Source organism: Halichoerus grypus, chromosome 6, assembly GCF_964656455.1.
Source record: "Halichoerus grypus chromosome 6, mHalGry1.hap1.1, whole genome shotgun sequence".
Lineage (NCBI taxonomy): Eukaryota > Metazoa > Chordata > Mammalia > Carnivora > Phocidae > Halichoerus > Halichoerus grypus.
In genome coordinates, this window is record NC_135717.1 from 167042196 (window position 1) to 167055713 (window position 13518).

A 13518-nucleotide genomic window follows, 5' to 3' on the forward strand; every position below is an offset into this window, starting at 1 on the left:
GGGTTATCAAAGACTAGAGTGTATGTACAAAAGAGTAAATGTACAAGGTCAGTGCCCTGGGGGCTCCTGGCCTGACGAGGATGGGGAGAAGTAGAGAAGTACTCCCACTGAGTAGGAACCATCAAAGGAGACAGAGAAGGAGCAGCCACCAAAGTCGGAGGGGAGCCAGGAGTGGGGTGTCCAGGGAGCCAAGTGGAGAAAGCCTCAAGGACAATGAGCCCCGATCTGATTTAGCAACATGGAAGCCATAGGTGGCCTTGACAAGAGCAGTTATGGGGGAGTGGTGGAAGACCAAAGCTTGACTGGAAGGGTTTAAGAGAAGGAAGAAGGAAACTGGAGACGAAGTATAGACAAAGCTTTTGAGTGCAACCAACAAGATACCATCTCATTGACTACTTTGGTAAAAGTTAAAAGAAGAAAGCATCCCTGGGGCACCTGGGTGGTGCAGTCGGTTAAGCATCTGACTCTTGGTTTTGGCTCAGGTCATGATCTCAGGGTTGTGAGGTCTGTGCTCAGCATGGAGTCTGCTTAGGATTCTCTCTCCCTCTCCCTCTGCCCCTCCTCCCCTCTAAAAAGAAATAAATAAATACATCTTAAAAAAAAAAAGAAGAAGAAATACTAACAAGGTTCTGTGAAGGTGGAGATGACCCAATGATGAAGAGATGGCGGTGCCAATGCCCAGTGTCTGCCCCTTGCTCTTTTAGCTCCTGGTGCCCATGTTGGACTGCAAGCTGGACTGGAACCCTATTTCTAGACTTTTCATATTGGCTTGGACCTCTGGGTCAACTCCATCCTATTTCCCCCACACCTCTTGCAACATGGTTGTTAGAAATACAGAGCAACTCCGCGATACGATTGCATATCTGACATTCTATAGGTAAGTTCTCATTTTTCACACATATATAAAGAGAGCACTGTCCTGGGGAATCTTCGGTGCTGTTTCCATCAGCAATGAGGTCCATTCCAACCTTCCCAACCTGAGGAATCCTTGTGCACATCCAGAAACTCCTTGATTCCTGTCCCTCTCCCCCTCAAGAAAGAAAAGAGGAAAGAAATACTGATGGTTCACCCTGCACTAGGAATTCTGCTAAATGCTTTACCAAAGTTATTAAATCATAGCCCATAGTTACTGACTACTTAGCACTTTCTAGACGCTGTGCTAAGTACTCTATAAATATTGTCCTATTTCATCCTTGTGAGCAACTACTACAGTGATACATCTATCATCTTCCAATGTATAGCTGAGGGATCTAATGCAGAGAGACATTAAATTTTTTGAGGTCAACCAGTTAGCAGGTGGCAGCTCAGGGCTGAACTCAGAATCCTCTTGACTCTTGACTCCTCGATCATAACCACTGCCCTATGCTGCCTTGGTTAGGCGTCCCAGTTAGGAAATGGGTGAATTTCTCAAGGTCACACCATTAAGGAGCAGTAGGGCTGGAGTTTGTACATGTATGTGTTTGTAGGCCAGAGGCAGACATTTTAAAGTTGTCCATGTGAGCCAATTCTGACATGGCTCACTTTTAAACATTATGGGGAGATTTGGTATTTTTTACCCTTGCACACACACACCAAAATAAGCACCTACATTCAGCCTGTGCTTGGTGGGAGATTTTTCACAAGCACTGATCTAAACTCTTCCAGAGATTTCTGGAGCCTTGTGATCTGTCCAAGGCAAGAGTCAGCAAATTACAGCCCACGGGCCCAATCTGGCCCACCACCTGTTTTTGTAAATAAAGTTTTATTGGAACACAGCCACGCCCATTTGTTTGTGCACAGCCTTTGGTGGCCTTCCGGCTACAGTGGCCGGACGTGAGAAGCTGCAACAGACCAGGTGGTCTGCAAAGCCTAAAATACTGATTGTCTGGCACTTTACAGAAAGTTTGCTGAGCCCTGGTCTAAATGTTTCAAAAGAAGCAATTTTTGAGTATCTGGAATTCTGGCTTTTGAAAGGGGACATCACCACCCGTGAACCGGGAAGTCAATTTCAGAACCCGGAAGGAACCACGGTGTGATGGTGAAGCCCCAGTGATCCTGAGAGTGCTTTTCACACCTGTCCCCCGTTCGGCTGCAAGCTCGAGGGCCAGCCTGGAGGGCGGCTTTACTCTTGGCCTGCAGGGAGGCCTGGGGACAGCTGGACCTGGAGCTGGGCAGCCTCCCCTCCTGCCTGCCCCAGCTCACCGCCCTATGTGTTCATCGGCCTCCTTCTCCGGGAGACCCCACACGGCACAGGGCCGAGGATGGTGGGGGTAAAGGCCACACCAGAGGGCCAAAGGCAAGAGGGAGGGCCGGCCAGGAGCAAAACAGTGAGCAGAGTGCCTGGTGCAGAGGGAACCGTCAGGGAATGTTTCCTCCTCCCTTTCTGGGGGGGGGGTGGTGGTGCGCGCGGAGGAGGAGACGGGGATGATCTTCAGCTCTCTTGCAGCTTGGGTTCCTCATTGATTGGAAGCCTGGCAAGATGATGGTCTGAGGCCAGAACGGTAGGGCGCCCTCAAGGCCTGCTGCGGAGTTTGGGATTTTGCTCACCGAAAACAGAAGGCTTCCGTGGAGATGGAGCAGGAGAGAACCTGAGGACCCACGTGTTCGGGAATAGTGATCGGCCGAGGTGCACGGAGCCACGGCCCCTCGCGTACAGCCGCTCACTGACTGAGACGGACCGGCCGCCTCCTTCCCTGCGTTTCTGCAAAAATTCATAGACGTTATTTTTTGGAGGAGTCTGGAGCAAAGCTGAGTGAAAGTACAGGGTTCCCACCTGCCTGCTCTGCCAACCCACACAAGCGCGCTGTGTTTGTGCCCATGGGCCAGGCAGCACTGAGACGTCAATGGCGGCCTTTCCACGTGAGCTCCCTGGGGAGACCTCTGGAAGTCTCCTGCCTTTGAGGTGCTGGCAGGACCCCACATCACCTAGTGCGCAGGATCCAGCCAGGGCGCAGGCCAGCATTGCCTTCCGCCTCACAGAATCCAGAGGCCCAGGCCTCTCCCGGGGCCGACTGGGCCAGAAGCCTGGGGCTGTAAATGCGGGTTCTGGTTTGCGGGTCTGGTTGGGAACCCCCAGGGCCCGGCCTAGAACCGGATCAGGGAGTTTCCAAAACTGATGTGTCATTTTCCTGACAAGCCCCTGGGTGGTGCCGGGTTTTGATAGCACGTAGTCAAAGTGTTGGCACGATTGCCCTCCTGAGGCTTCTTTATGGGGCTCCGTGGGTGCAAAGGCCTCTTACTGACCGAGGAGGAGAAGGAACTTTGCTCCAGCGGCAAGACGGAACACCTGGGTGGGCGTGAATGACCAGACTGTCCTCCGCCCTGGGACCGAGCATTTGCCAAGGCCTGGTTTTCACCTGGAGAGAAGTTCTGTCAACACATGGAATCAGCGCTTCAGCCTCGGGAGGGACTCCACGGGCTACCCGGTCTATTGGAACATTCTGTATATACGTGGGGGCGCTGTGGGGCGACAGCCAGAGACTTGACCAAGAGCACACAGCTGGCTACGGCCAAACGGGAGCCTGGAGGCTGGGAGCCAGCCTTCCGACCCTCGTCTTCAAGTCACCTTGTGTTTTACATAAAATCTTTGGGGAGTCCGTGTGTGATCCCCAGAAGCAGACCCTGTGCCCGTGCCTGTCGCATCCCTGGCTGTGTTCCAGACTCTGCCTTTCTGTGGCACCCTCCGTACAGTTCATAGGACGGGAGCAGGTGCCCAGCGAGGCGGGGGATTAATCTGCTGCCCTGTCCCCCGGAAGCGTGGTCTGGTGGGAGAAAAGACACGTGCACAGTTCCCTCACAGAAAATTCGGCTTCTCCAGGTCTCGCTTCCAAATGGCACCAGTACGTGGCTGCAGGGCACCCACGTCTGTGGGATTAAGGGATGCCGCACACCTGGGCTGAGCCTGGAGCAAAGAAAAGCTTCACAGTTAAAGTTTGTCGAGCGGAAAGAATGATGGGAGTGGGAGGGGGGGTCAAACCAACAAAATAAAACGTGTAAAGAGCACGCTACGTGCTAACGGCGAGCTGTCCCGGGGATGCTGTCGGTCTGGTCCCCGGTGAGCGCGTACTCGGCCGGACGCAGAGCTCAGAAGGCAGGCGCTCTGCCTGAGGAGCCCGGGGATGGACGGGTTCCAGGGAGCCAAGAGGGAAGGAGGTCAAGAGGAGACGTTTGAGCTGAGCTTTGAAATTCGAGGACAAGTTCATTTGGTGGGGGGAGAGGGGCCAAGGCAATGGGAGAGGGAGGCCTTGAGTGCCGTGTTAAGGAATTTGGATTTCAGATTCTGGAACATGGGAATTTCTCAAGGATTTTGTGGCAAGGAATGATAGGGTCACATTTATTTTAGAAGGAGAATCCAGGCCAAAGTGTGGAGGACTGGCTGGCTAGAAGAAGAAGGTGCTGGAGGCAGAGGTCAGGCCACTGTGCGTTCATGATGCGCGCCAGGGCCCTGGCCCACAGCGGTGTGTGAGGCTGCCTGCCCCCTTCTCTCCCAGAGCTTACCTTCTAATAATTGGAATCCAGTGGAAGGAGCGAGAAGCAAGAAACGAGCTGATTTGAGATAACCTCAGGGTGGTTGAGTGCTAGGAAGACGGTCAAATAGGGTGCTGGGGCAGAGGGGCTCCCTTATGCTGGGTGGCGAGAGAAGGTCTCACAGAGAGGCAGGGTTTCATCGGAGGCCGCAGGGAGGAGAGCTGGGGCCAGGGTTTCAGAGCAGAGGGCGCAGCTCGGCCGCGGGCCTAAGGTAGGAATGAGCTGGGCCAGGGGGCAGGAGGCCGGGGGGCAGGAGGCCAGTGGGCGGGAGGCCGGGGCAGGGGAGGCAGGAGGCCGGCGGGCGGGAGGCCGGCCAGGCCGCGGGGCAGGAGGCCAGCCAGGCCGGGGGGCAGGAGGCCGGCGGGCAGGAGGTCAGCGGGCAGGAGGCCGGGTGGGGGGCAGGAGGCTGGCGGGCAGGAGGTCAGCGGGCAGGAGGCCGGGTGGGGGGCAGGAGGCTGGCGGGCAGGAGGTCAGCGGGCAGGAGGCCGGGTGAGGGGCAGGAGGCCGGCGGGCGGGAGGCCGGCCAGGGCAGCTCCACAGGCAGAGGTGGGAGCGTGCAGGAGGCAGAGGTCAGGGCTGCATCTTAGGTGCTGGCAGGGATGCCAGGCGCCCAGGGGGTTTGCGGCGGGTCCCAGGATGAGGAGCCGGTGCGCCAGAGGCGGGTGCCTGGCGCAGGGAGAACGGGCAACGGGGCAGTGAAAACAGACGACGAATGGGCCCGTGCCCGAGACGGAGGTGGGGGGCCACCCCTCCCTTTGGCGAGATTCCTCACTCATTTCTTTTGGGTTTTCACGCGATGATTGCCAACGTTTGTTCAGTTTCCCACCCGAGGGAACAGAGGCTTTGGGGGGACAGGGCAATCTCAAGCCTGGTGAATGCGAGGGGCTGGGGGACTGCGGCGGGACCGAGTCCAGACTTCAGGGCGGGAGAGTCGGGGTGCGGGGCTGAGTCCCCCGCTGGGAGCGGAAACTGACAGCGAGTTTTCAGGAGTGGAGGAGCCTGGGCCCCGGAGATTTGCGGGCTAGGTGGACGGTGGAGGAAGAGGACCCCACAGAAGGCGCGCGGACAGCCCGGGGCGGGATGCAGCGGGCTCTGGGACTTCTGACGAGAGAAGCGCCAGAAACACTAGAGCCCAGAGGTCAAAGGGCGAGGACTCAGAGCTGGACTGGCTGCCGGTGGATCCTGGGTCCGCCACTTCCTACTTGGGGGACTTAGGGCCAAAGTGATGACAGCCCCCTGCGATGCAGCTTCCTCAAGTGTGGAGTAATCATAGATCCGGCGTGGGGTTTGAAGCTAGGGTGGTCTGATTCGGGTTTCCTGCGTCCTGGCAGAAACACCAGACTGGGTCAGAGACGAAGGGCTTTCGTGCTGGGGACATGGGGCAGCGTGAGCATCAGTGTCCCCAAGTCCCATGGGCGTGGAGGGAGAGGTGACAGGAGCCCGGATGAAGGCTGTAAGTCTGCGCTGCAGCTGACAGATGCCGAGGGTCCCCCTCTTTCCTAGCTTGCTCTTCTTCCTGGAGGTCCCCTCATTCCTCACGGTTACTCGCTGCAAACACGCCCCGATTGATGGGCTGGGAGAAGAGCAGTCAGGACGCTGCTCCTGTGACATGCTCAGCAAGAAGGGGGGGCACGGGAGGACCCCGGGAGGAGCGCCGCCAGGAAGACAGAAGATAATGTGGACGGCTCTCGATCGTGCTCTGCAAGCGTGGCTGTCCCCTGGGGTGACAACATACAGGAAGGCAGGGTGGAAACGGAGTCTCACTTCATGTGAAACATTGAGAAAAGGAACTTAACAGGCATCTGCAGAGCGCTCACACGTGCAGGGCACTGGCCGCAGCGCGGGGACCGCAGCCGTTTGGAGACCCAGGTGCCCAGGTCGGGCTGGGGTGCGGGCGGCCGTCTGGCCGGAAGCGCGCCCTGCGTGGTGTTAGAAGCTGCGTGCGGCCTGGCCAAAGATGGAAACCGGGAGAGCAGCTCAGCACAGGAGGTGGACACTCTGGCTGGCCCGGGGGGCCGCAGGGGAGACCTCGCTTCCCTTGGCCTCGCCAATGGAAGGGTGGAGAACACCTGGCAGTGCTGAATGCGACCCAATCAGGTAAGGGACCGGGAGGGGCATCCATCCACCTGCTGTCACCAGAAGGGGCTGCTTCAGGGTCCTAGAGGGAGGAGCCAGCGGACTGCAGCACGGGGGAGAGCAAGTCCTTGGAGTTAGCAGGCAGAAACTTACTCCAGAAGCTTGTCGTGTAGGAGAAGACCTGGGATCTTGTGGAATTTTTTTTTTTTAATGTGTTAAAGGTGTAAGCACGTTTAAATGCCGGAGGGACTAACTCGTAGGAAGCGAAAGGTTGACCTTGCAGGAGGGCACAACAAAGCAAGGTCCCCAGAAGGATGGGGTGCGAGCACAGGGTGAAGACTGTCTCTTGAGTAGAACAGGAGAGAGGGAGAAAGAAGGGGCATGAACTCAGGTGATGTCTAGAACCGGTAGCAAAGCATTCTTCCAGGGAGCCCCTGTGCAGTGATGGCCTCCAGCTCCATGAAATGGAAAGCTAGGTGACCTCTAAGAGCCAAGCGAAGGGCACTGGAGAGTTCTGGAACTTGTCGGGGGGGGGGTGGGTGGTCACTGGCAGGGAAACCACTGCAGGGGGTAGGTTAGAAGGCATGCACAGAAGGGCCAGCAGGACCCCACAGTTAGGAGCACAAAGCCTGGGCGGCCAGGAGCCGGGGTACACAGTGACAGGGGCAGCGAGGCAGGAAGGTCAAGTGGCTGGATGGGGAGGGGGGCGGCTCGGAGTCCAGGAGAGCACGAAGGCTGAAAGGAGGTCAGCAGCAGAGGCACAAAAACCAGCTTCTGCCAAGCCTGGAGGAATCCAGGGAGAGGCTCTCCCATGGCGCCAGCCTTTGGCCTCGTTTACCCCACGGCTCAGCGTGACCTTGAGTGCCCTCCATTTAGCAAGTGTTGCGCTTTGCCTCCTCCTTCCTCCATCTTTAGAAGTCAAATCCAAGGTGCAGGTTTTGAGCCTCAGGAGGAGGCAAGAGGGACCCCCCATCAACACACACAGGCCAAAGAACGGTGTTTCTCTCTTTTATTTAAAAACAGTGCTTCATTACCGTTTGCAAAGGCAGAGGCGGCGCTCCTCCTTCGCTTGGAGTTTATAAAAGCCAGCAACATGATCAATAATTTATACACATGGATAGTAATACAAAAAAATAAGGAATAAAAGCTAAAGATCTAACTACTCCGACCTTCACAATTCCAGCTACTTGATAATAATAGGAGTAACCCAATGAATACTGTATGGTCTGAAAGCTACTATACAATAGGATTCTTAACAAGAAGGGGAGGGAGTTAGAGGCTGTCAGAAAGCCCGGGCGTGCTTCTCTGGAGTTCGCAGGGAAACAGGACCCTGGGCAAGCAGCTCGGGTGTCCTAGGAAGTGACTCTGGGGGTGGGGGTGGGGAGAGAAGGCGAGGTGGTCAATTATACAAGCATCCCATGTGATGCCCCCATGCCCCAAAGGTACCTGTTTTGCCATGGCAATGGGAGGGGGCCGGAGAAGCTGCATGTCGCATGTTGGGATGGTCCAGTCCCTGCCACGGGGAGTGGGGAGGAGAGGAGAGGTTCTGTGGCATTTTTAGCCTTGCAAAGATTTGGGCTGAAAAGCTCAGAGACGCAGGTAGGTCAGCCTGTCAGGGACAAGTCAACCCCACCGGCCCTGTCAGCACTTTGCAACCCTAGCTTACGTGTGTCAGGCCCCAGGTTTGCTCCAGCTATTCACAAGCAGAATTATAACACAAGAAAAAAAAACAATTCATATCCCTTAGGGAAAAAAGAGGATCAATTCATCACTCTTCGATAGATAATACAGCCCGAGTCAGCTGCCAGAACACAGCACACACACACGAAAATACTGTGAACAGAAAAATACCAGAAAACGGCTAAGCTGGGAGTCTCAATGGGGTGTAGACTTGCTTAAAGCACTTATCAGTCCCCAGTAAAACCAAACCAAAAGTCACTTTTTAAAAAGTCAAAACCGCACGGACCCCCTGGGAATCTGATGTTGTTAACAGGGCGGGGGGGGGGGGGAGGTAGGGGGGAGGAGGAGAGGAAAGAGAATTGATGTTCCCTTTTTGCTTGCCAGTGTGGCTGAGGGAGCCCTCTGGCACCACCGGGCCCCCCGCTGGCAGGCTCCTAAAAGGCAAGGTCTGAGTTTGGCTGATGAGCAGTTCTCTCGGTTACCAATCCCTGCCAACCAGCACTACCATGGCTGAATTGATCTACCGTTTTCCTGAGTAAACTGTAACTGGCTACAGTTCCGGTAACGTGGGTAAGAACAGCTACTACAGCCAACTTGGATAGCTTGAGGAATCCCCTCTGCCCTCGGCTCCTCATTCCTAGTGCATCTGATTCGGGAATTGGAGAACTTGCCGTAGGCCGGTCTGTGAGCCTTATTTTAAAGCCAGGTGCCAGGGACTCCATTGTGCTTGCTAAACCAGGGGGCGCGCACTGGCTTAGGACTGCCGGAGCCTACTTGGAAAGGGCCCTGCTTCATGCTCTAGCTCTTGGATGGCTATTGCCTGGTTGATCAGTAAAGCAAGTATGGAGGAAGTACACCGGGAAAGGGAAAGGGAGGGAAGAGGCTTCTGGACATAACATTACCAAAAACAGAAAAAAAATTTTAGTGTTTTATGTAACAGAAGCAAGTCTCACTGGTGTCTATGCTACAAATGGTCATTTTCAAGAGCGTGACAAAATAAAAACACACAAATTTACGTCTGATGTTCATCTTGCCCACTATTCTTTTTTCCTATCTTAAAACAGTGCAAACAGGTAACTTAGGCTTTTTAAAACACCGCTATCCCTTCCCCACCCCCCAAAGTCCCTTTCTTCCTATCATGGGGAGGGGGGAATCTGCAATTCTGCAAACGTTACTGTGCTAGAGGTTGCAAGCAGCAGAGGAGGCTGGACTTGGTGAGAGGGAAGGGCGCGAGCAGTTTCCCTCCCCTTCCTGGCTGGCGTGCCTTCCAGAGGGGCCCCGGCTTGGCCCCATTCTCCTGTCTGAGGGAAGGGGAGTTAGGAAGCCCTTCTGGCAGATCGTCAGGGCGGCTTCAATCCCGAGTTTATACCTCCCTCCCACCTGGAAGCTAAGTGACTGGTGATGGGGGTGGTGCTCACCTACTTGTCTGCTACATCGCTAGGAACGGGAACCCAAAGTTAAGAGCAGTTTAGCCCCTGAGGAGTTAGACTTTTGAGGAAAAGCTGCTACCACTGGTTTTTATTGAATAATCTCCACTAGCTCCCCTTAAACGAAGAGGTGAGTCCCAGTCCCCTTCTTTTTCAAGGAAAAATAACATTGGCTCAATCCCACCTGTGGCTGTCAGAGGATGGTGGTGATGGGCAGTCTGGGAAAACCTGAGAGCCTTAAAAACGATGAGTCACAATGGTTGAGCCAAGGGTTGTGGGAGCTGAGCCATGGAACACAAGGGATTCCAGAAAAGACCTAAGGGCAGCTCTCCTGGCTGAAAAAGGGTTAGGAGATAAAGGTTTTCACTAGCGGTCTCCTTAAAGGAGCCCGGCTTCTAGGAGTAAGACGCTAAGTACAGAAGTCCACGTCATGAGCTACAGTAAAGCTGTTGAAAGCATTCACGTGCTGGGATTCAGCATCAGTGTTTTTTTGGAATCATCAACCAGCATCCTCTAACGAATCCACAGATGCCAAACTCTCTTCCGACTCTGTTTCTTAGTCCAGTGGGAACCAGAGCCAGGAGCAGACAAGCACTGGTGCTTTCAGGATGAAGGATGCTGTACGGAGTCTCAGAGTTCAAAAGGGGATGGGGAGGCCGCTACGATCTCATCTAGGTGCTCACGAGAGCTCCAGTTCTCGGAGAGCAGAGGCCCTTGAGCGAAAGCGGGAGTCTGCTTAGCCTTCCTTAGAAAAGGGAGCCGGAGGAAGCCGGATGACAACCCTCCCTGGAAACGCAGCAGGACGTACAGAGCTTGCCTATGGAGTCAGCTGAACGGAACTACAGTAAAGGCAGCCCAAGCTCGAGCTTCCGCCTCTTTTAAAAGGGCAGTGGGAGCTGCCTTCTCTACCTTGCCCACCATCCTTGTCTTTCTTGGAAAAAAGAAGAGAAAATTACTGAACTCATTCCCCGACTCTCCTCCCTTCTTACAGACACAACCAGTTAAATCTGGCCTTGTCTCCACTGAGCAGTGGCTTGCCCTTTCTGTGAACGGCCCCTATTTGAACATGACATGGAATTTCTGTTTCTTTAGTGAGTAAAAGCTCTCCCTCAAAACAAAAGCCAAAGAAAAAAGAAAAAAAATCCTCCCTGCCCCCATTCTCTAGAACTGTGAAAGCCCCACATCCTATACCCCTTCCTCTAAAATATTTACATACATACCACAAAAATGGTCTTAACAGCAACAAACCAAACTCTGGCTTGGGGAGGGGAACCCTTACGAACGGCCAGTGGCCCCGGGCAGCATGGCGTCCCCCACTCCATGCACTCCTCCCCAGAATCGGGAAGACTGCATCGAGGCCTCTAGCGTCGCTGATGTGCCCCTCGTTTCAGGCACAGCCTCTCCTCCCAGTCCTCAGCAGAGAGAGGGTTCACAGGGGGAAGACAGGTGTTTTACACAACAGGCCAGCCCCTCCCGGAGAGACCGCTCTGCTCACAAAGAATGCGTGATGCTGTCAGGTCAGTCATTTTAATTCAGGGCCATGAATCAGGTATCAGTCAAGAACACGTGTGGAGGCAGGAGTAAAAAAAAAAAGAAAAAACAACAACAAAACAAATGGAAAACAAACCTTAACAAACCAGAAGCTCCATGTCTCTGAATTACTCCCTTTAGCAGCTATCCCTTGGGTGAGAGGTCACCCTAGTACCAATGTGAATAGACCAGGGAGCCAAACAGACCGTGCTTTTCTGTTTTCTAATGCCTTCATTTTGGAAATGCTGCAGGACCCTTGCCTTTATCATTAACAGCTAATAGCTAGAAGAGAAACACCTTCTCCCCTACCTTGTCAATATGTATAAAATCAAAGCCAGGGAGCCATAGCAGTGACTCACCGCTGTGGTCACCACACGACTTCCTGGCAACACGTGAGATCCTTGCCAGGACACACCCTCCTTCCACCAGGGGAGGGGAGGAGCCTCAGGGGCTCTGGGTTTTATCTCCTGTAGTGTTCATGTATGCCAAGCGGTCGAGTGCTCGGCTGGGTGTCTTTGGAGGAAAATGAGAAGCCGGGCGGAGTGGCCACGAGGGCTCAAGACCATGGACAGAAATGGCTCACAGAATGCTCTGGAAGATGGGAATTCCTATGGCTTTGGAGCTAGTTAGTACAAAGTGCCTTTGCCTGCCCTCACATGCCCCGATCACCACAAACTTCCAGGGACAGCTGCCCCGGGACTCGGAGCTTTATCTTTTGCCAACACTCTCCATATGTTTCATACCTTGTACTGACCTCCTGATGCAAGAGAAAAGCACAGGAATATCAGAGTCCTGCCAGACATCATCTGATATCCCTTTTCTCTTCCTTACCCTCTTTACTGGCTCCCAACACTTTGTACTTCTAAACCCTCAAGCCGGGAGATCTGGTTGCTGGCTATTTATTCTCCTGTCCCTGGGTCCTAAATTCCTGACTCTTGAGGACTTGGGAGCAGGGAGTTCATAGAAGGACAGATGAGCTAAGCTGTGGTTCAGAGAAAAGGGAAGCAGCCCAGCAGGAATGCTAGGATCTCAGGAAAGAAAAGAATGATCTTTTTCACACTCCAGAGTTCATTCTGAGATCGGTTTCCTAATGAGGTGTTTATTATCCACAGTCTGAGAGCATGTTTGGAAATACTAATATTATAATTCCAAAAACGATGCCAACTGTCTCAGGCTGTGCAGGTAAGATGATTGTAAAAAGAATGGAGAAGACAGGAGGGAAGAGGAGAGGAAAGTGTCTTTTTAATCCTCCTGCTTTGCAAGCACAAATTCCTGTCATCTATCAGCATGTGGATTCCAGCCACAGCCAAGCAGAATTGCCTGCCGAAGACCAGAAACTCAGAAGACTAGAAGAATATCCTGTTGCAGACAGACCTCCTCCACTTCTGCTCGTCCCCCAGCCACTCAGCACCGGATACACTTTGGTAGCTCTGTCTGCTGATTTCTGATCACATGCATTCATCAGCTCCTAAGGTCTCCCCTTCCTCATTAACTGCCTCTTCCGTGATTGACAGAATAAGCTAAGCACGGACATACAGACATGGAAATGCATTATTTTTTTTTTTTTACCACAGTTAAAAAAAAAAAAGAAAAAAAAAGAAAAAAATGCACAATCTTTGGAACAAAAGAATTAAAGGCAGAAATGTAAAGGAAAAAATACATATTCAAAGAACATAGTGAGGTATAAAAAAGTATTCTCTCTTTTTTTGTGTTTTTTGTTTGTTTGTTTGTTTTTCCTCTTCATCTTGCTATAGAGTTCCTCTACTAGTAAATATTGCAATAGCCAGGCCTCATGAACTGGGGGGCTGTCCCATTTGCAGGGTCTCACGTCACTTCAGTAGGGGGCAAATCGGCTGTAGCCACCTCGGTATAAACTCGCCTGCAGTAATTAAAGACATAAAAATAATTAAAAGGTTGATGAGAGAAGCATTGAAAATGAAGGAAAATGTCCTGAAAAGGGATTTGGAAAAACAGCTTCTTTAGAAGCTGTAAAGCAACTGGTAAGATGTTACCTAGTGCAGTGAAGTCAGGAAACGGACTTCTGCCTCTAAGATGCTCAAACCAGAGCCCAGAACACTTACTGAGGACCTGATATTCTCCTGTCCCTGCTTCGTTTCATTATTTACATCAATCAGCACAGAAGGGAAACTCAATACAGTTTAAAACCAGATGTGTAAATAATCTGACGTTTAAAAGCATGAGAGTTTTTGTTTACCTTGATCACATCATCACAACTGTGACCTGAAGCAGCTAGCTGATTTTACCTTCGTACACGTCACCTGTCCGTGGAGAACAGGCT

At 53.0% G+C, this 13518-nt stretch overlaps 1 protein-coding gene across 20 annotated transcripts in view; it reads right to left on the bottom strand.

The window, feature by feature from the left end:
• Positions 1-7574: 7574 nt before the first annotated feature.
• The window catches only part of RBFOX2 (RNA binding fox-1 homolog 2), a 283206-nt gene continuing 277262 nt past the window's right edge, over positions 7575-13518 (bottom strand). For all 20 annotated transcript variants that reach the window (XM_078076546.1, XM_078076544.1, XM_078076547.1 and 17 more), the window contains one exon: positions 7575-13098. In XM_078076546.1, the coding sequence (XP_077932672.1) occupies positions 13044-13098 (55 nt within the window). In that variant the 3' untranslated portion in view covers positions 7575-13043. The remainder of the gene's footprint in view (positions 13099-13518) is intronic.